We start from the raw sequence: 23,049 nt of genomic DNA on the forward strand, positions 1-23,049 counted from the left end.
TAATTAATAAAAATACTATATTATTTTTCTGGATTTTGTGGTGTTTTGAAATTGTGTAGCTTTTAAAAATTTGTAATGATTATCTATTGTCCTTGCTTCCCTTTCTAAATAAATATTCATGTTTGTTCCAAATTTTTAATTTATAAATTTATGTTCTTTATTTTATTTGTCAGACTCAGCAAAACCTGGAATAGAATCTGCCCTAACTCAATTAGCCCAATAACTCAAAAAAATGTAAATGACTATAATGAAGATTTGGCTAACTGTGGTGGCTAAGTGGTTGGGAACCCTGAGGATCCAGAGTGAGACTACCTGGCTCTACAATTTTTTATCTGTGTGACCTTGAACAATTTACTTAACATATCTAAGCCTCAGATTTCTTACTTTAAAAGGAGGAGGTTGAATTTTGAAAATAAAATTCCTTGTAAGTGTATGATAATATAAAGAATTAAAAATATACTGGGCAATCAACTAAATAAAATAATAGAACATCCATGTTGAAAGGAACCTTGATTTTCTTATAATTCTATATCAGCTCTGTGGATTTCTCACTGCTCCTTCAGATGTGTAGGGGGAGACATGGATCTGGTATGGAAACTGACCTATCCTCCCACTCCTTAAACTAGTGTAGGTCTGCTTTTATTTATATACAGTCTATGTAAGATTTAGTTAAACAAAGCGCTCTGTGACTGTGTGTGTGTGTGTTTGAACGCCACTGCTCTTGTCCAATCCTTGTAAAAGAATCACTTGATAACATTAGTGAATATATTCAAAATTAAAAACAAGTGGTAATCTGTTCTCTATCTGATATGAATATCATATGTGGGAAAGATAGATGTTTTTTGAAAGTAAAAAAAAAATAAAACCGACCACAGCAAATTCTGCTGTCCAGAACAGAGCTTACGTATTCAGTGAAAATAGGAGAACAACAAGAAGCAATTGGAAGAAATATAAACTTCTCCCCAATTCTCAGGATTATCAAGTTTCCCACAGTACATGAGACTGAGCCCCCTGTTGCTTTCTGTTTGGTTGGTTATTTTTAACTATTATTAAAAGAAAATTTGAACTCAAACAGCAGGAGGACTTTGATAGGGAGCTAATATTTGAATTTTGTTTATACATACCTAAGGGTATGTTTTATTTTCTTTAATATTTTAATTGTGCTTTTTAATTAGAAAAAAGTGACCTCTTTATACCTTCTACACAAAATGCCAGACACAATAATATTAATCCCTCTTTAACTTGACAGCTCTTAAAATATATGAAGAAACTCTATCTCCAAATATATTTAATTCCAGTTAACTATTGATTGCTTTATGGCAGGACCTAAAGATACTTTCTTTGATGTCTATAGGTCACTGAGAAGTAGAAATTAATCAGCATCTCTGAAGTTTACTTTCAATTTTAGAGACCATCATGGGCCTTTTGGTAACTCCTCCTGAGGGAAATTTTTCTTGCATTCAGAATTCCTCCTCTTTCTGTGTGTGTGTGTGTGTGTGTGTGTTTGTGTGTTAGCATGATTTCTTCTTCACTTAGCAATTTTCAGTATTTCATTTTCTTTCTAATCACCATTAGCTATGTGTCCTTGAAGAAATAAAACTCTTTGTTTCTCAGTTAAATACTGCTTCTTTCTTTCTTTATATATTGATTGATTGGTTGATATTTTAACATCTTTACTGGAGTATTATTGCTTTACAATGGTGTGGTAGTTTCTGCTTTATAACAAAGTGAATCCACTATACATATACATATGTCCCTATATCTCCTCCCTCTTGCATCTCCCTTCCACCCTCCCTATCACACCCCTCTAGGTGGTCACAAAGCACTGAGATAATCTCCCTGTGCTATACGGCTGCTTCAGACTACCTATCTGTTTTACATTTGGTAGTATAAATAAGTCCATGCCACTATCTCACTTCATCCCAGCTTACCCTTCCCGCTCCCCATGTCCTCAATTCCACTCTCTATACCTGTGTCTTTATTCCTGTCCTACACCTAGGTTCTTCAGAATATTCTTTTTTTTTTTTTTTTTAGATTCCATACATATGTGTTAGCACATGGTATTTATTTTTCTTTCTGACTTACTTCACTCTGCATGACAGACTATAGGTCCATCCACCTCACTACAAATAACTCAATTTCATTTCTTTTTAAGGCTGAGTAATATTCCATTATATATATGAGCCATATCTTCTTTATCTGTTCATCTGTCAATGGACATTTGTGCTGCTTCCATGTCCTGGCTATTGTAAATAGAGCTGCAATGAACATTGTGGTACATGACTCCTTTGATTTGTGGTTTTCTCAGGGTATATTCCGAGTAGTAGGATTGCTGGATGTTATGACAGTTCTATTTTTAGGTTTTAAGGAAACTCCATACTGATCTCCATTGTGGCTGTATTAATTTACATTCCCACCAACAGTGCAAGAGGGTTCCCACTTCTCCACACCCTGTCCAGCATTTATTGTTTGTAGATTTTTGATGATGGCCATTCCAACTTGTGTGAGACTATATCTCATTGTAGTTTTGATTTGCATTTCTCTAATGATTAGTGATGTTGAGCATCCTTTCACATGTTTGTTGGCAATCTGTATGTCTTCTTTGGAGAAATGTTTCTTTAGGTCTTCTGCCCATTTTTGGATTGGGTTGTTTGTTTTCTTAATATTGAGCTGCATGCGTTGTTTGTAAATTTTGGAGATTAATCCTTGGTCAGTTGCTTCGCTGCAAATATTTTCTCCCATTCTGAGTGTTGTCTTTTTGTCTTGTTTATTGTTTCCTTTGCTGTGCAAAAGCTTTGAAGTTTAATTTGGTCTCATTTGTTTATTCTTGTTTTTGTTCCCATTTCTCTAGGAGGTGGGTCAAAAAGGATATTGCTGTGATTTATGTCATAGAGTGTTCTGCGTAAGTTTTCCTCTAAGAGTTTGATAGTGTCTGACCTTACACTTAGGTCTTTAATCAATTTTGAGTTCATTTTTGTATATGGTGTTAGGTATTGTTCTAATTTCATTATTTAACATGTAGCTCTCCAATTTTCCCAGCACCACTTATTGAAGAGGCTGTCTTTTCTCTGTTGTATATTCTTGCCTCCTTGATCAAAGATAAGGTGACCGTATGTGCGTGGGTTTACCTCTGGGCTTTCTATCCTGTTCCATTGATCTATATTTCTGTTTTTGTGCCAGTACCATACTGTCTTGATTACTGTAGCTTTGTAGTATAGTCTGAAGTCCAGGAGCCTCATTCCTCCAGCTTCGTTTTTCTTTCTCAAGATTGCTTTGGCAATTCGGTGTCTTTTGTGTTTCCATACAAATTATGAAGTGTTTTGTTCTACTTCTGTGAAAAATGCCATTGGTAATTTGATAGGTACTGCACTGAATCTGTAGATTGCTTTGGGTTATATAGTCATTTTCACAATGTTGATTCTTCCAATTCAAAAACATGGTATATCTCTCCATCTGTTTGTATCATCTTTAATTTCTCTCATCACTGTCTTATAGTTTTCTGCATACAGGTCTTTTGTCTCCTTAGGTAGGTTTACTCCTAGGTATTTTATTCTTTTTGTTGCAATGGTAAATGGGAGTGTTTCCTTAATTTCTCTTTCAGATCTTTCATCATTAGTATATAGGAATGCAAGAGATTTCTGTGCATTAATTTTGTATCCTGCAACTTTACCAAATTCATTGATTAGCTCTAGTAGCTTTCTGGTAACATCTTTAGGATTCTCTATGTATAGTATCATGTCATCTTCAAACAGTGACAGCTTTACTTCTTGTTTTCTGATTAAGATTCCTTTTATTTCTTTTTCTTCTCTGATTGTTGTTTCTAAAACTTCCAAAACTATGTTGAATAATAGTGGTGAGAAAAAGATGTTGGCTGTGGGTTCTCATATAAGGCCTTTATTATGTTGAGGTAATTTCCCTCTATGCCTACTTTCTGGAGGGTTTTTATCTGAAATGGGTGTTGAATTTTTTTGAAAGATTTTTCTCCATCTATTTACATGATCATACGGTTTTTCTCCTTCAATTTGTTAATATGGTTTATCACATTGATTGATTTGTGTATATTGAATAATCCTTTCATTCCTGGGATAAACCCCACTTGATCATGGTTTATGATACTTTTAATGTGCTATTGGATTCTGTTTGCTAGTATTTTGCTGAGGATTTTGCATCTATGTTCATCAGTGATATTGACCTGTAGTTTTCTTTTTTTGTGACATCTTTGTCTGGTGTTGGTATCAGGGTGATGGTGGCCTCATAGAATGCTTTTGGGGGTGTTCTTCTCTCTGTTATATTTTGGAAGATTTTGAGAAGGTTAGGTGTTAGCTCTTCTCTAAATGTTTGATAGAATTCGCCTGTGAAGCCATCTGGTCCTGGGCTTTTGTTTGTTGGAAGATTTTTAATCACAGTTTCAATTTCAGTGCTTGTGATTTGTCTGTTCATATTTTCTATTTCTTCCTGGTTCAGTCTCAGGAGGTTGTTCTTTTCTAAGAATTTGTCCATTTCTTCCAGGTTGTCCATTTTATTGGCATAAGGTTGCTTATAGTAATCTCTCATTATCCTTTGTATTTCTGCAGTGTCAGTTGTTTCTTCTCCTTTTTCATTTCTAATTCTGTTGATTTGAGTCTTCTCCCTTTTTTTCTTGATGAATCTGACTAATGGTTTATCAATTTTGTTTATCTTCTCAAAAAAACAGCTTTAACTTTATTGATCTTTGTTATTGTTTCCTTCATTGTTTTTTCATTCATTTCTAATATGATGTTTATGACTTCTTCCCTTCTGCTTACTTTAGGGTATTTTTGTTCTTCTTTCCCTAATTGCTTTAGGTGTAAAGTAAGGTTGTTTATTTGAGATGTTTCTTGTTTCTTGACGTAGCATTGTATTGTTACGAATTTCCCTCTTAGAAGTGTTTTTGCTGCATCCCATAGGTTTCGGTCATCGTGTTTTCATTGTTATTTGTTTCTAGGTATTTTTGATTCCCTCTTTGATTTATTCAGTGATCTCTGGTTAGTTAGTAATGTATTGTTTAGCCTCCATGTGTTTGTATTTTTTACAGATTTTTTCCAGGAATTGATACCTAATCTCATAGCCTTGTGGTCGGAAAAGATCCTTGATACGATTTCAATTTTCTAAAAATACCAAGGATTGATTTGTGATGCAAGATATGATGTATCCTGGAGAATGTTCCATGAGCACTTGAGAAGAATGTGTATTCTGTTGTTTTCGATTGGAATGTCCTATAAATATCAATTAAGTCCCTCTTGTTTAATGTATCATTTAATGCTTGTGTTTCCTTATTTATTTTCATTTTGGATGATCTGTCCATTGGTGAAAGTGGTGTGTTAATGTCCCCTACTATGACTTTGTTACTGTCAATTTCCTCTTTTATGGGTGTTAGCATTTGCCTTATGTATTGAGGTGCACCTATGTTGGGTTCATAAATATTTACTCTTGTTATATCTTCTTGTTGGATCGGTCCCTTGATCATTATGTATTGTCCGTCTTTGTCTCTTGTAATAGCCTATTTTAAAGTCTATTTTGTCTGATATGAGAATTGCTCCTCTAGCTTTCTTTTGATTTCCCTCTTCACGGAATATTTTTTTCCTTCCCTTCACTTTCAGTCTGTATGTTTCCCTAGGTCTGAAGTGGGTCTCTTGTAGACAGCATATATAGGGATCTTGTTTTTGTATACATTCAGCCAGTCTATGTCTTTTGGTTGGAGCATTTAATCCATTTACACTTACATTCATTTATCAATATCCATGTTCTTATTACCAGTTTCTTAATTGTTTTGGGTTTGTTTTTGTAGGTCTTTTCCATCTCTTGTGTTTTCTGCCTAGAGAATTTCCTTTAGCATTTGTTGTAAAGCTGGTTTGGTGGTGCCGAACTTTCTTAGATTTTGCTTGTTTGTAAAGGTTTTAATTTCTCCGTCAAATCTGAATGAGATCCTGGCTGGGTAGAGTCATCTTGGTTGCAGGTTTTTCCCTTTCATCACTTTCAGTATGTCCTGCCACTCCCTTCTGGCTTGAAGTTTTTCTGTTGAAACTTCAGCTGTTAACCTTATGGGGATTCCCTTGTATGTTATTTGCTGTTTTTCCCTCACTGTTTTTAATATTTTTTGTTTGTATTTAATTTTTGATAGTTTGATTAATATGTGTCTTGGGGTGTTCTCCTTGGATTTATCCTGTATGTGACTCTCTGTGCTTCCTGGACTTGATTAACTATTTCCTTTCCCATATTAGGGAAGTTTTCAACTATAATCCATTCAAATATTTTCTCAGCTCGTTTCTTCTTCTCTTCCTCCTTTGGGACCTCTATAATTTGAATGTTGGTGCATTTAATGTTGTCTCAGTGGTCTCTGAGACTGTCCTCAATTCTTTTCATTCTTTTTTCTTTATTCTGGTCTGTGATAGTTATTTCCACTATTTTATCTTCCAGGGCCCTTATTCGTTCTTCTGTCTCAATTATTCTGCTATTGATTCCTTCTAGAGAATTTTTAATTTCATTTATTTTGTTGTTCATCATTGTTTGTTTTTTCTTTAGTTCTTCTAGTTCCTTTTTAAACATTTCTTGTATTTTCTCCAATCTATTTCCAAGATTTTGTATCATCTTTACTATCATTAATCTGACTTATTTTTCAAGTCGACTGCCTATTTCCTCTTCATTTGTTTGGTCTGTTGAGTTTTTACCTTGCTCCTTCATCTGCTTTGTGTTTTTCTGTCTTCTGATTTTGCTTAAATTACTGTGTTTGTGGTGTCCTTTTCGCAGGCTGCGCATTTGTAGTTCTCGCTGTTTTTGGTGTCTGTCCCCAGTGGGTCAGTTTGGTTCAGTGGCTTGTGTTGGATTCATGGTGGAGGAGACTGGTCCCTAAATATTGCTTTTTTAGCATATTTATAGCATATTTCACCACTTTCTCTCTCTCCCTACTTGCACCTGAGTGTTCCAATTCACCACTGTTTTATTGGGAAACTTCCTACACAAGTTAAATGGCTCTATTTATGTGCCCTGTAATAGAAGTTGATTTTATTTCTTCAACAAAATTTTCAGCACATGCTGTCCAACTGTTCCTCTAGCGACTGTCACAAGGACCCAATAAATCCCCTTATACACTTGCATCCCTTCCTGGGGAGAAGTATTGTGAGTGGAGTAACTCTGGTAAACTAAGCAGTTTTACTAAAGAGTCTAAGTCTTTGAAAAAGAACATGTGAGGCAGCCAGTGTTGGAACTTTGTGTAGTCTCAATATTTAAATTGAATAGAGAGTATATTAAGAGACAGTGTAAGGATTTTTTTTTGTTTTGTTTTACTTGTCAACCTAGTAGATTAAGGATTCTAAAAAAAACCAGATTAATTGAAGAAAAAATTCAGAAACTCCATTTAATCTACACATCTGAGTAAATTATTAATATTAAGGGTATAGAGACTTTAAGAGAGCCCTAACCATTTTCCCACACCTGCAAATACATTTCCTGAAACAATCAAGCTCTCTCTTTATTTGCAAGAAGTATGATGAATTAGTGGAGAGTGAAAAAGTCAACAGTTTTACAAGAGCTTTACAAAATATAGATCACATGTACCTACAACTTGAAACATTTAGGAATTCAGTGAAAACATGGATTCCAATGGCTATTCATAATAGTTAGAACTCAGCAGATGTCAGTGCACATAAGTGCTGGTGATCAGAAGCCAGTTACCAAATTATCATGACTCTTTACAAGCTCCTAGGCTTGAGATGATCACCAGGAGAGAAAGGAGTAGAAAAGGAATCCTATAATTATTTTATTTCCATGTGTAATGCCTGAAATACTTGGAATATTTTAAAATGTTGCTTTTTGCCATCAGCTGGAATTGGGGCTAGAAATAGAAACCAAGGTGAGTAAATGAAAATACAAGGGAAATAACATTTTTTTCACACCATTATAAGTGATCTGATAATTCATAATGATGATAATGATAAGAAAAACACTATTAAACAACTATTTGCTAGTAATAGTTTGAACATTATAGTTTTTCTCAATATATGAATTTTCCTTTTTGTTAATCTAGTTTCTTTCACTGCATTAAGAGTAAGTCAGGAAGATGTGGTAAGAAGGAGTGGGTATGATGTATATGAAAGTTTCTGCCAAACAAGAAATGTAAAGATTGAAAGAAAAGTGAAGTTCCGTTTAAAGGGTGGAAGTGGAGGCCAAGTTTTCAGACCTGAATATTTTGGTTTACCATCACAGGGGTGTATGTTAGACTCCACTGAAAAATTTTTGGGGAATTTCAGAACTGCACATAATTTGTCAGGGCAGAGCCTCAGACACCCTTAAGACCAGTGCCCAAGTGGGGCAGCAAAAGCAATGTAAGAATGGTGGTAATAGGAGGTTATAGCAGTATGTTACAATTCCTCTTTTTTCTTCCTGTTCCAAGTATGGTAATCCAAGTATTTGAAGATTCTTGAGTATCCATGTAGGAAAGGCAGAAGTAAACAAAAAATAAGGATTTAACAAGAAAAGATTTTCAGAGGAAGATTAAGTTAGTTGAAGGAAAAATTGTTTTGAATTTTTAGTCAGAATATGTAAATTACAAGTCCATTCTTTTATCAAGCTAATAGTTATAATTTTTGAGTGACTTCCAGACTTTTAAACATTATTTTTTTTAATGTCTTCTGTTAGTAATGTTATTTCCAAACTATTTTTGATTGTCTCACTCACAGTGGTCACATGAACTTCTTACTGCTTGTCATCTATGTTGACTTTGATCTGTGGGAAGAAATTAGGGGTGTTGCTATCGATCAGAGGATTTAAGATTCAATGTGGAGTGCAGGGCTTCTAGAATGGCAGAGTGAGGACCTCTGTATATCTGCTCCTTCATACAATCAATGAAATACTGACAAAGATTGTCAAAACAAATTTTTTCAGAACTCTAAAATTAATCAGATGCATGAAACCACATGAAGAGTATTTATTCAAGAAAATTAGCAGGGTTTGTAGCTTTTTATTTTGACCTATTTTAATCCTCCTGTCTCCAATTTTGTAACAGTTTTTAGGAGCTAACAGCTCTGCAGCTCCTGAAAGGGAAGACTGGTTAGGAGATCCTCAAAAAACCCACTCCCAAAGCACTGCCACACTGTGATTTGTCTGGCAACTCCCTTAAAAAACCACATTCATTGTGCATTGTTGTTATTTGACCCTGGGAAGGAGGGGAAAGGTTATAGCTAGATTTGCCACATTAGCTAAAATGTTCAATTTTAAACAAAAATTATGAGACATGCAAAGAAACAACAAAGTGTGTCCCATATGTAGGGAAAGAAGCAGCCAAGAGCAAACAATGTCCTGAGAGGATTCAAATGTTAGACATAGTAGGAAAAAGATTTTAAATCTACTATTATGAATAGGTTCAAAGACATAAAGAAAACAGTGTCTAATGAATTAAAGTAGAGCATGAAAACACACAGCCTGCCCATCAGCAAAAGTTGGGGGACTTAATGGTTCAGGCATTTAAGAAAATTTCCAAACAATTATTAGATGACTATTAAGTGAAATAAACAGAGATTTAGGTAGCTGCACACAGGAAATACAGACTTTATAGAATTAAATGAAAGTATGACAATAATGTCTTACCACATAGATAATATCAATAAAAAGAAACTGCAAAAAAAGATCCAAATAGAGATTATGGAGTTAAAAAGTACAATAACTGAAATAAAAACTTCACTAGAGGTTCAACAACAGATTTGATCTGGCAGAAGAAAAGTTTGGCAAACTTGAAGAAGATATATCAATTAAGATTATCCAGTCAGAGAAGAGAAAGAATAAGAATGAAAAACATGGACAGAGCTTCAGAGACCTATGGGACACCACCAAGTATACCAGAATCAACACAATGGGAATCCCAGAAGGAGAGAAGAGAGAAAAGGGACAGAGAATATTTGAAGAAAGAATAGCCAAAACTTCCCAATTTGATGAAAAACATTAGTCTACTCATCCATACAGGTAAAAATGACTATTATATTCATCTAATGACATCGCTTTTAAAATCATGCCACACATTTCTGGATCTTCTCTATTCCTTTTCATTTATGTTTGATAACTGGTCAGTTTTATCCAGCTAATAATACATTGTTACGAACAACTAACATTAAGCAAACAAAACCCAATAACTTTTTAACTTTTTCCAACTATTTTCTGTGAAGCAGTTGGTTTCTTAGGCACTTGGTCTACCTTCCAAATTATTTCAGGCAACTGATATTTCAAATGTTTTGCCACTAAAAATGTATGTCTATTTAAAAATCTGTGATATTATTTCCTTGTCATCCCCTGTTTGGTTGCTAAATCAATGACTTGTTTTTAGGATTTGGTTATAATACCATGCCATTTCTGAATACTAATTCTTTATTATTACATCTGAAGTACACACTTTTAAATGATATTAAGTGGGGAGCTAGTTTTCTCAAAAGTATTTCTTAAAATTATCTACTAAATTAGTGCTTTTCCAACTTTTTTTTTTTTGCTACAACACACAATACCAAAAAAAAAAAAAAAAAAAAAAACAATTTATAATGTGATCAGTAAACATGCACACATAAACACAGGCATAACAGATGAACCAACAGAATATCACGCCTAAACTGGGACTGTTTCTGTCAAACCTACATATATGTGAGTACTCTGAATTCCCTATCTACTGCTAAACTGATTTTTCACAATAGATTTTTTAAAAATACTGAACATTTAACAATGGCATGGTAGTTGGGTTAGTCCCTTGAAAACTTAGAATCAACATGAATTTTGTTTCTTGATTATGGTATTATATTTATTAAATAGTGAATTTAATGATTAAAAGTAAATAAATATCATCCATCATAAGAAAACTATGTTTTATTTAAAATTACATATGCATCTTTTCACTTAAAATTTATATTCTCAAATGTTAAATTACATATTCATTTGCTCTAACTTTAATAGTACCTAAAAATCAAGAATAAAATAAGACATCAATCATTTTATTGTCTAAAAGAGGTTTTTATTATTATAATGACTAATAATGAGAGATATAATCTTAAAATTGAAGCACTGAGTTTTATATAAAAAGAAGGTAAAGGCACTATGTAATATCCTAAAGTTTAAAGTTTCATGGAGGTACCTCTTTATCTTGGAAGGAGAACAAATTATAAAGATTACTAAGACAAAAGAGACCATCATCACTTATCCTTAGCAATGCTGAAAAAAAATGGAAATACAAATTTGGAAGCTCAAAAATTGAGGATTTTTTGGTTTGTTTGTTTCTTTGTATTTATGTGGTAGTCTCTCAGTGTGCATTCTTTTTTTTTTTTCCAGAGCCTTAACACATTTACAGTTTATTTAATAGTCAATAGTCAACTCATTGTTGGTCACTTCTCATCCAAATGGCAACTCAAGGACCTAGATCATTCTGCCTCTTTCACCTCTTCCCTTCTCTGAGTTCTTGGAGTCCCCCCATTTAGCCAATGGATAGGAAAAGAGAATGGATGGTTGTACACAGGACAGATCTTTTAAAGGATAGGCGTGGAAATGTCAAGCATCACTGCTGCCCATATTCTATTGAACAGAACTCAGTTTCATATAGCTGTATCTAAGTTCAAGGAAGGCTTGAATATGTCATATAACTGTGTGCCCAGGGAGCAAGAGGATAACAATTTGGTGAACAACGGTGGGAGGGAGGGAGACGCAAGAGGGAAGAGATATGGGAACATATGTATAACTGATTCATTATGTTATAAAGCAGAAACTAACACATCATTGAAATCTTTTTTTTAAGGCCCATTCACAGGATGCTATTTGAACACAACGCTGTGTGGAAGATGCTGAGAACAATTCCAGATTTAACCTCTCATCTAATTGATGAGCATCTGAAAACACTTAGTAAGAATGTCATTTCTGAAACCTGGGTAAAAAGAAGCACATGTAACAGACTAATCTGGAGGGAAATTTGGCAAGACCAAACGTGTATCACTATTTTGAGTTCTCTATCATTATAATATTCATAATTTCACTTGACATGTTAAAATGTACTGTTTGGATGTATTTCATTTGTAAAGTTATAAGTAGTGAAATGAATAACATTTCACATTTTAGTATTTATGTTTTAAAGATATACAGTTGTGTTTCTCGACTTTGAGCATGCATCAGAATCCCCCAGAGGACACACTGAAATGTGTTGCTGTATTCAACCCCTAAAGTTTCTGGTTCAGTAGGTTTTGGAGGGAGCTTAGTTTGCATTTCTAATAACATTCCAGAGGATGCTGCTAGTCTGCGCACCACACTTTGAAAGTCACTCGTTGATATACACATTTAATAACAATCTAGCTTTGGTTTTCATGGTTAAGACAGCAAGTGGTCAAAGTGATTATTTGACTGATCCAGATACTGAGAAAAAAACTCTTCAGATAGATTTTAGTTTAGTTTCCCAATTTTAATTTCTAGTCCCTTTACTAAGGATATATTGGATGCATTAATAGAAGTATTTTGTATTTTAATTTTTTGGGGGGTGGCATATAAATAAACAACACACAGAGTCACACACAAACCTAAACCAACAGACTTCAACATCATTTTTTTGTATTTACTGAGTGCCTATTATAAAAAAGGAACTAAATTTATTTAATACACCTTTGGGTGAGGAACATCCCTTATTTATTCCACACAGTATCAAATAAAAGTAGATATTATTATTATTCTCTGCAGATGAGGACCCTAAGGCACAAAATGTCATGTGGAGTGGTCCTGATTAGAACTGAATTTCAATCACACTTTAGCCTTAATGCTAAATTATTCTCCATTCACTATGCCACTGTTTTTATAAAGTGGTTCGTCAGGATCATGGCATTTGAAATAAAACTGGAATTTTGGAGAACATGTGTCTATTGAAAATACTTACATATTTTCAGTTTCCCCAACAGTCCTCTCTCATAATTAGTTTCATTTAATCCAATATCAATCAGTGAAAATTAAATCATAGGAGTTTTGCAGAGGATAGATGATTCTGAAAGGGAAGAAAGAACAAACATTCAACAGGGTTTTGCCATTAGCTTGAGGATAGTAATTAAAAAATTAATTCATTCTATCATAAATTTCTGGAATTATACTTTTTATGGTAAAAAATATGTAAGCAACCGAAGTACCCTTTAATAGAAGACAGAGGGGCTTCCCTGGTGGCGCAGTGGTTGAGAGTCCGCCTGCCGATGCAGGGGACGCGGGTTCGTGCCCCGGTCCGGGAAGATCCCACGTGCCGCGGAGCGGCTGGGCCTGTGAGCCATGACCGCTGAGCCTGCGCGTCCGGAGCCTGTGCTCCGCAACGGGAGAGGCCACAACAGTGAGAGGCCCGCGTACCGCAAAAAAAAAAAAAAAAAAAAAAAAAAAAAATAGAAGACAGAATATATTGTGATACACTTATTCTCTATAATTCTAGTCAGGGTTAAAAAGAATGAGGTAGATTTATATACATTGATGTAGAAACTTATTAAGGATAATAAATAAAAACAGAACAATTGCAGAATTATATAAATAATATAATATAAAACCTGAAATTATATGTGCATGTATATACATATAAAAATACACAGTAAAAACTACATAGAAGTAGATCCAGAAGGATACTCCAAAAATACATATTTAAAAAATTGTTACCTTCATTCAGGGGAGAGGAATTGAGGAATAGTGAAGGGGAACAGTTAACTCTTTCTTCTACATATATTTGTGTTGAATTTTCCACAATGAATGTATATTTATGTGTTAGTGTTTGTAAGTAGTTATTTATTTTTTTCAGAAAGCTTAGAAACTAAAATTAAAAGAAAATGTATTCTCAAGGTATCTTAAAAACATGTGTGATTAACTATTAAAATATGAACTTTCAACCCTTGACAAATATCAACTTTAATTTGATCATTTATACTAAATAAGGCTTTGCAATTCATATTTCAATAGTGCATATTTTCAAACACATTAAAAAATTTTGGAATTCTCTGTGTTTACACCTACCTGTGCTGCAACCCTTCTCTTGACTTTTAAGACATCTAATTCTGACAGCTCAGATCTGTTTCACTATCACAGCAGTCAATTCATTAAATATCTGATCTTTGTAAATCTCTTTGTTCATCCAACTTAAAAAAACAAGTCCAACCAGGTGTCTTTCTTTTTCCCTTTTCTTTATTCATGGATGCATTTCCCTCCCTCTGCTGTTATTTAAAGTATTCCCCCTAGTAACTCCTCATCACCATGCTGCTGACTTTCAATCTGCTGCTGAGGCTTTGGTTTCTTTCCTGCAATTCCACACAGCTGTTTGCACCTTCTGGTCTCTTTTCTGGCCATAAGTTCTTTGGAACTTCATTATTTAAGACAGAATCTTAAACTTACCATTACTCAGCCTCTCATGCATTGTTTTCTTAAACAATAAAATACTAACAAGGATAACAATTTTATGATTTCAAATACTGCATAACACACCTACATATTTCTAGTTTAAGTGAAAATGGTACTAAAATGATTACTATAAGATGACTATATATAAAGCTTACTTATATCACTATAATAAAATACTTTATACAATATATATTACATATGGTAAACTCTATATGCCATATAGATGTATAGATATAGTTTACTTAATAGATATAGTTTACTTAATTCAAATTATCTCAAGAGTTTTTCATTGGATCTCATTTTATGGCCTGGGCAGAGGATATTTTTATGATTGATAACATAAAGCTCAGAGAGCTAAAAGAATCAGGAATTAGAACCAGGAATTAGATACCAGATAAAAAATTCTTTAATATCTGCCTGTATATTAACCTTGAAATATTTCTATGAAATGACTGATATACGGGTTTTTGTCTTTTAATATACATATGTCTTGTTTACTGTTTTCTTTACTTGAAGTCCACTGAGTCTTGCAGTGTTATTTCTCTCCTATTTCTTTCATTTTATCATTTTACTCTTACTTTTTTATGAGGTTATATCTCAAAAACACCGTAACTCCTCATTTAAAAAATACTATATTTTTAATGATGAAAAATATTTTTTGATTACTAAAACTTTAACATTTCTTAGCCTGCATAGACTTTATTTTCTGTCATGGTTTAAATTTCATATAACATATAAAAACACAGTAGCTAAACCTCATGAAAAATTTAGTGGGCATCTTTTCCATATATAAATTAACCATAGTCCAAACAACATGCTTTTACAATAGAAGTAATAAAATATTTAGTCCTACTATAAAGACCATGGCTCCCTTAAAGGCAAACATGGCCTTGAAGAGTGTATATTGAGTCTATGTGTGGATATGCTTTCACTGCACTGAGGTGTTCCCTATGGTTCATGAAGATTCATCCTTGAAAACTGCATTAACTTTCTCAAAACTTCACAATCATCTTTTGGATAGGGGAAAGTAGAAATGGACTTGGGACCTCAAAATGTAGGTAAACACTTAAAACATTTTTCTGGAGATTTAATGTGAGATTTTAAATATTTTTAATTAATTTAAATATTGTAATTAGGTAAGTGTTGTTCATCTGTATTTCTAAAAGTTCATTAATCAAAGTCAGCCAAAATTTTTACAAATAATCTTTCCATTGGTATAATTTTCATTATTTATATTCGTTTTGAAATTTATAATTTATTTAAGTTTTTTAATAGTAATTCCAACAACCTAAAAATGTATTATATTCACTGAATAACCAGCAAAATAAAACATTTAATACATGTAGATAATTTGACCTAGCATGACAATTTTTGAATTGGAAGTTGAACCTAGGAATATATGACTCTCCCAAGATTACATAATAAACACAACAATTGGACTAAATCCAGGTCTCCTAAACCAGCCCTTGATCCATGTATAGTACCTTATTTTGAAAAGAAAAAGTAATCAATATACAGTAAACCATTTAAAATGGTATCTACCTAAATACCTAAATGTAAGACTGGAAACCATAAAATTCCTAGAAGAGAACATAAGGAGAACACTCTTTGATATAAATTGCAGCAATTTTTTTTGAATCTGTCTCCTAAAGCAAAGGAAATAAAAGCAAATATAAACAAATGGAGCCTCATCAAACTTCAAAGCTTTTGCACAGCAAAGGAAACAACTGACAAAACAAAAAGACAACCTACTGAATGGGAGAAAATTTTTCAAATAATATGACTGTTATATAAATGGAGTTACTATCTAAAATATTTAAGTAGCTCATACAACTCAACATCAAAAAAGAAACAACCCAATTAAAAAAATGAGCAGAAAACTCGAATAGATAATTTTCCAAAGAAGACATACAGATGGACAACAAGCACAGGAAAACATGCTCAACGTCATTAACTGTCAGGAACTGCAAGTTAAAACTACAATGGTTATCATTAAAGAGACCAGAAATAACAAATGTTGGCAAGGGTGTGGAGAAAAGGGAACCTTTGTACACTGTTAGTAAGAATGCAAAATGGTGCAGCCACTATGTAAAACAGTATGGCAATTTCTCAAGAAACTATAAGACCCAGCAGTTCCACTTTTGAGTATTTATCCAAAAAAAAAAAAAAAAAAAACCACTAATTTGAAAATACTAATTTGAACACTGCACCATGTTCCTAGCAGCATTATTTACAATTGCCAAGATATGGAAGGAACCTGAGTGTCTGTCTATAGATGAATGAGTAAAGAAGATGTGATATATATATATATATATATATATATATATATATACACACACACACATACAAACACACACACAATGGAATACTATTCAGCCATTAAAATAATATTTTGCCATTTGCAATAACATGGATGGAGTTGGAGGTTACTATGCTAAGTGAAATAAGTCAGAGCAGGAAAGACAAATATTATATGATATCACTTATATGTGAAATCTAAAAAATAAAACAAAAATATAACAAAAAGAAAAAGGATCACAGATATAGAGAACAAACTAGTGGTTACCAGTGGGGAGAAGAAAGGGGAGAGGGGTAAGATAGGATAGTGATATGGGGTTAAGAGGTACATACTACTTTGTATAAAATAAATAAGCTACAAGGATATATAGTACAACACAGGGAATATAATCAATATTTTATAGTAACTAGAAATAGAATATAACCTTTAAAAATCGTAAGTCACTATGCTGTACATCTGAAAATTATATAATATTGTACATCAACTATATACCTCAATAAAAAAGGGAAAATGTTATCTAATATTAATAAAAGTTTTTCTTTTAAAATACAGCCCCCTTTACCGTTTCAAATACAGTCATCATCTTTTATATAAATGGAGTTAGCAGCTTCCAGAATAGCTTTATTTGACTGCTTTTAAAAGTAATTTGAATATTTATGAGATACTTTCTGACCAAAAATTTTTTCTATGGATCTCAAATTCCCTCTATTACTTATATTCCTTAACAGCCTCCTTAATATTATAGATATTTTTATAAAGTAAATGTGAAAATTAATGCATTGTAAGCAGAAATTCAGTCAAATTCACTGTCACTGGGCCAAGGCTGAAGGAAGATTTTCTCTAGAGGAATTGAATAGTTATATTCATCAGTAAGGTGAACATATTTTATGGATAGAGTTAAGTGAAATTCCAAAAATATCCACACAGAAATTGTGTTCAGTGTGAGTAATAGAGAACTAGAGGACACTAGTTTATAAAAATTTTCAGGTTTGTTTATGTTACATAATGAGAGGTCACATGGTCTCAGGTGAGGCCTCTGAAATTCTCCTTGCATTTTCCTTAATTGTAAGATGCTTGCTTCAGCTCCAATATCCTATCACTGTTCTAGGTAGCAGGGAAGAAGGGGTGGTGTGCGTATGTGGAAAGCAAAGATACTCTCAATGTTTTATCAATCAGAATGATGTCACGTGGCCACACAAGTAAGAGTTTCTGGGAAATTCAATTTTTAAACTGGCACATACAACACCCGATAAAATTGTGGTTTTGTTACTAAAGGAAAAGGAAAGATTTTATATTGGGTAAGTAACTAACAACTCTTGCAATAAAATTATTTCCCACAGTGGATTTCTTTCCATAGCTCTTATTCTATACTAAGAAGTGTCAGTTACTCTATTTAAAAAAAAAAAAAAACAGAATATAAATGTATATATTAGAATACACCCTTTCCCCAACTTGTTTTCTTCTCTATGTAATTTCTCAAGACCATTACTAGTCTTACAAACTATTATTATCTTTTCCCTACACAGTGTACTTATTACAATATAGTTCTCATACAGCTCACACAATAGCTATTAAAAAGCAATGATTCTGGTACATGACTCTTTTTGAATTGTGGTTTTCTCAGGGTATATGACCAGTAGTGGGATTTCTGGGTCATATGTTAGTTCTATTTTTAGATTTTTAAGGAACTTCTATACTGTTTTCCATAGTGGATATATCAATTTACATTCCCACTAACAGTGCAAGAGGGTACCATTTTCTCCACACCCTCTCCAGCATTTGTTGTTTGTCGATTTTTTGATGATGGCCATTCTGACTGGTATGAGGTGATACCTCATTGCAGTTTTGATTTGCATTTCTCTAATGATTAGTGATGTTGAGCATCCTTTCATGTGTTTGTTGGCAATCTGTACATCTTCTTTGGAGTACCAAGATATTCATTGCAGCACTATTTACAATAACCAGGATATGGGAGCAACCTAAGTTTCCATCAACAGATGAATGGATAAAGAAGACGTGGCACATATATACAATGGAATATTGCTCAGCCAAAAAAGGAAATGAAATTGAGTTATTTGTAGTGAAGTGGAGAGACCTACAGTCTGTCATACAGAGTGAAGTAAGTCAGAATGAGAAAAACAAATACTGTATGCTAACACATATATATGGAATCTAAAAAAAAAAAAGAAAAGGTTCTGAAGAACCTTGGGGCAGGACAGGAATAAAGACGCAGACGTAGAGAATGGACTTGAGGACACAGGGAGGGGGAAGGGTAAGCTGAGACGAAGTAAGAGAGTGGCATGGACATATATAAACTACCAAATGTAAAATAGATAGTGGGAAACAGCTGCATAGCTCAGGGAGATCAGCTCCGTGCTTTGTAACCACCTAGAGGGCTGGCATAGGGTGAGAATGAGACACAAAAGGGAGGTAACATGGGGATATATGTATACATATAGCTGATTCACTTTGTTATTCAGCAGCAACTAACACAACAATATAAAGCAATTATACTCCAATAAAGATGTTAAAAAAATAAAATATATTATTTTCTCAAAAAATAAAATTAAAAAACAAAAGCGATGTTTACACAGTGCCCTTGACACACAGATTAGGAGTTTAATAAGTGATATTGTGCTACCCAGGAAGAATCTATTTTAAGCCCCGGCATCCAAACAAACGCAACCCTTGCTTTAGAGAAGACAAAAATAAAAAAATCAATATCCTATAGTCATGATGTATAGATGGTAACCAAAAGAAACCCACTAGTAAGGACTCAGTTTAGAAAAAAGCAGAGAAGGCAAGAAGTTGGCATGTCATAGGGAATAAAACAGAAACACAACTGTGCATTAAAATCAATTTGTAAAGTTTCTATTTACAGCAAGTTAATAAGCAAATTGAAAGAAAAGTTCTCACAGCACTTGAACAATTTGCTCTGATCCTTTGAAGAAATGTAAAGGACTGAGAAATGGAGAAACACCATCCATTTCCCACGATCTTCTTCTCAAAAATGACAGGCTTCAGAAGAAAAAAAAACTGATTTATGTTTCATTCAAAATGCTCACAAGTGAATAAATCTGCTAGATCTACAGTCACATAGTGGAACTTTATGTAATGGGATCAGATGACAGATTGTGGTGAGTAACAATATGAAGTAGGATATGTACTGAAAACAACACTTTTTCCTACTAATGAATAATTTCCCTTTTATTTTTTTTTTACATCTTTATTGGAGTATAATTGTTTTACAATGGTGTGTTAGTTTCTGCTTTATAACAAAGTGAATCAGTTATACATATACATATGTTCCCATATCTCTTCCCTCTTGCGTCTCCCTCCCTCCCACCCTCTTTATGCCACCCCTCTATGTGGTCACAAAGCACCCAGCTGATCTCCCTGTGCTATGCAGCTGCTTCCCACTAGCTATCTATTTTACATTTGGTAGTGTATATATGTCCATGCCACTCTCTCGCTTTGTCACAGCTTACACTTACCCCTCCCCATATCCTCAAGTCCATTCTCTAGTAGGTCTGTGTCTTTATTCCTGTCTTACCTCTAGGTTCTTCATGACATTTTTTTTCTTAAATTCCATATATATGTGTTAGCATACGGTATTTGTCTTTCACTTTCTGACTTACTTCACTCTGTATGACAGACCCTAGGTCTATCCACCTCATTACAAATAGCTCAATTTCGTTTCTATTTATGGCTGAGTAATATTCCATTGTATATATGTGCCACATCTTCTTTATCCATTCATCCGATGATGGACATGTAGGTTGTTTCCATCCCCTGGCTATTGAAAATAGAGCTGCAATGAACATTTTGGTACATGACTTTTTTTGATTTATGGTTTTCTCATGGTATATGCCCAGTAGTGGGATTGCTGGGTCATATGGTAGTTCTACTTGTAGTTTTTAAAGGAACCTCCATAGTGGTTGTACCAAATCACATTCCCACCAGCAGTGCAAGAGTGTTCCCTTTTCTCCACACCCTCTCTAACATTTATTGTTTCTAGATTTTTTGATGATGGCCATTCTGACTGGTGTGAGATGATATCTCATTGTAGTTTTGATTTGCATTTCTCTAATGATTAATGATGTTGAGTGTTCTTTCATATATTGTTTGGCAGTCTGTATATCTTCTTTGGAGAAATGTCTATTTATGTCTTCTGCCCATTTTTAGATTTTTTTTTTTGTTTTTATTTGTTATTGAGCTGCATGAGCTGCTTGTAAATTTTGGAGATTAATCCTTTGTCAGTTGCTTCATTTGCAAATATTTTCTCCCATTCTGAGGGTTGTCTTTTCATCTTGTTTATGGTTTCCTTTGCTGTGCAAAAGCTTTGAAGTTTCACTAGGTCCCATTTGCTTATTTTTGTTTTTATTTCCATTTCTCTAGGATCTTGTTGTGAATTATGTCATAGAGTGTTCTGCCTATGTTTTTCTCTAAGAGTTTGATAGTTTCTGGCCTTACATTCAGGTATTTAATCTACTTTGAGCTTATTTTTGTGCATGGTGTTAGGGAGTGATCTAATCTCATACTTTTACATGTACCTGTCCAGTTTTCCCAGCACCACTTATTGAAGAGGCTGTCCTTTCTCCACTGTGCATTCCTGCCTCCTTTATCAAAGATAAGGTGACCATATGTGTGTGGGTTTATATCTGGGCTTTCTATCCTGTTCCATTGATCTATATTTCTGTTTTTGTGCCAGTACCATATTGTCTCGATTACTGTAGCTTTGTAGTATATAGTCTGAAGTCAGGGAGCCTCATTCCTCCAGCTCTGTTTTTCATTCTCAAGATTGCTTTGGCTATTCGAGGTCTTTTGTGTTTCCATACAAATTGTGAAATTTTTTGTTCTAGTTCTGTGAAAAATGGCAGTGGTAGTTTGATAGGGATTGCATTGAATCTGTAGATTGCTTTGGGTAGTAGAGTCATTTTCACAATATTGATACTTCCAATCCAAGAACATGGTATATCTCTCCATCTATTTGTATCATCTTTAATTTCTTTCATCAGTGTCTTATAATTTTCTGCATACAGGTCTTTTGACTCCTTAGGTAGGTTTATTCCTAGATATTTTATTCTTTTTGTTGCAATGGTAAATGGGAGTGTTTTCTTGATTTCAGTTTCTGATTTTTCATCATTAGCATATAGGAATGACAGAGATTTCTGTGCATTAACTTTGTAACCTGCTACTTTACCAAATTCATTGATTAGCTCTAGTAGTTTTCTGGTAGCATCTTTAAGATTCTCTATGTATAGTATCATGTCATCTGCAAACAGTAACAGCTTTACTTCTTTACCAATTTGGATTCCTTTTATTTCCTTTTTCTTCTCTGATTGCTGTGGCTAAAACTTCCAAAACTATGTTGAATAAGAGTGGTGAGAGTGGGCAACCTTGTCTTGTTCCTGATCTTCGTGGAAATGCTTTCAGTTTTTCACCATTGAGGATGGTGTTGGCTGTGGGTTTGTCATATATGACCTTTATTATGTTGAGAAAAATTCCCTCTATGCCTACTTTCGGCAGTGTTTTTATCATAAATGGGTGTTGAATTTTGTCGAAAGCTTTCTCTGCATCTATTGAGATGATCTTATGGTTTTTCTCTTTTACTTTCTTAATATGGTGTATCATGTTGATTGATTTGCATATATTGAAGAATCCTTGCATTCCTGGGATAAACCCCACTTGATCATGGTCTATGATACTTTTAATGTGCTATTGGATTCTGTTTGCTAGTATTTTGTTGAGGATTTTGCATCTATGTTCATCAGTGATATTGGCCTGTAGTTTTCTTTCTTTGTGACATCCTTGTCTGGTTTTGGTATCAGGGTGATTGTGGCCTCGTAGAATGAGTTTGGGAGTGTTCCTCCCTCTGCTATATTTTGGAAGAGTTTGAGAAGGATAGGTGTTAGCTCTTCTCTAAATGTTTGATAGAATTCACCTGTGAAGCCATCTGGTCCTGGGCCTTTGTTTGTTGGAAGATTTTTAATCACAGTTTCAATTTCAGTGCTTGTGATTGGTCTGTTCATATTTTCTATTTTTTCCTGATTCAGTCTTGGCAGTTTGTGCATTTCTAAGAATTTGTCCATTTCTTCCAGGTTGTCCATTTTATTGGCATATTGTTGCTTGTAGTAATCTCTCATGATCCTCTGTATTTCTGCAGTGTCAGTTGTTACTTCTCCTTTTTCATTTCTAATTCTATTGACTTGAGTCTTCTCCCTTTTTTTCTTGATGAGTCTGGCTAATGGTTTATCAATTTTGTTTATCTTCTCAAAGAACCAGCTTTTAGTTTTATTGAACTTTGCTATCATTTCCTTCATTTCTTTTTCATTTTTTTCTGATCTGATCTTTATGATTTGTTTCCTTCTGCT

The 23,049-nt window shown here is 33.7% G+C and overlaps 1 protein-coding gene across 1 annotated transcript in view; it reads left to right on the top strand.

Moving 5' to 3' along the window:
- Nucleotides 1–23,049, top strand: part of CNBD1 (cyclic nucleotide binding domain containing 1) — a 368,568-nt gene that overhangs the window by 258,241 nt on the left and 87,278 nt on the right. The window contains 1 exon segment of the mRNA XM_060035261.1: nucleotides 11,777–11,922. Coding sequence (XP_059891244.1) covers nucleotides 11,777–11,922 — 146 coding nt within the window.

This window comes from Delphinus delphis, chromosome 17, assembly GCF_949987515.2.
Source record: "Delphinus delphis chromosome 17, mDelDel1.2, whole genome shotgun sequence".
Classification (NCBI taxonomy): Eukaryota; Metazoa; Chordata; class Mammalia; order Artiodactyla; family Delphinidae; genus Delphinus; species Delphinus delphis.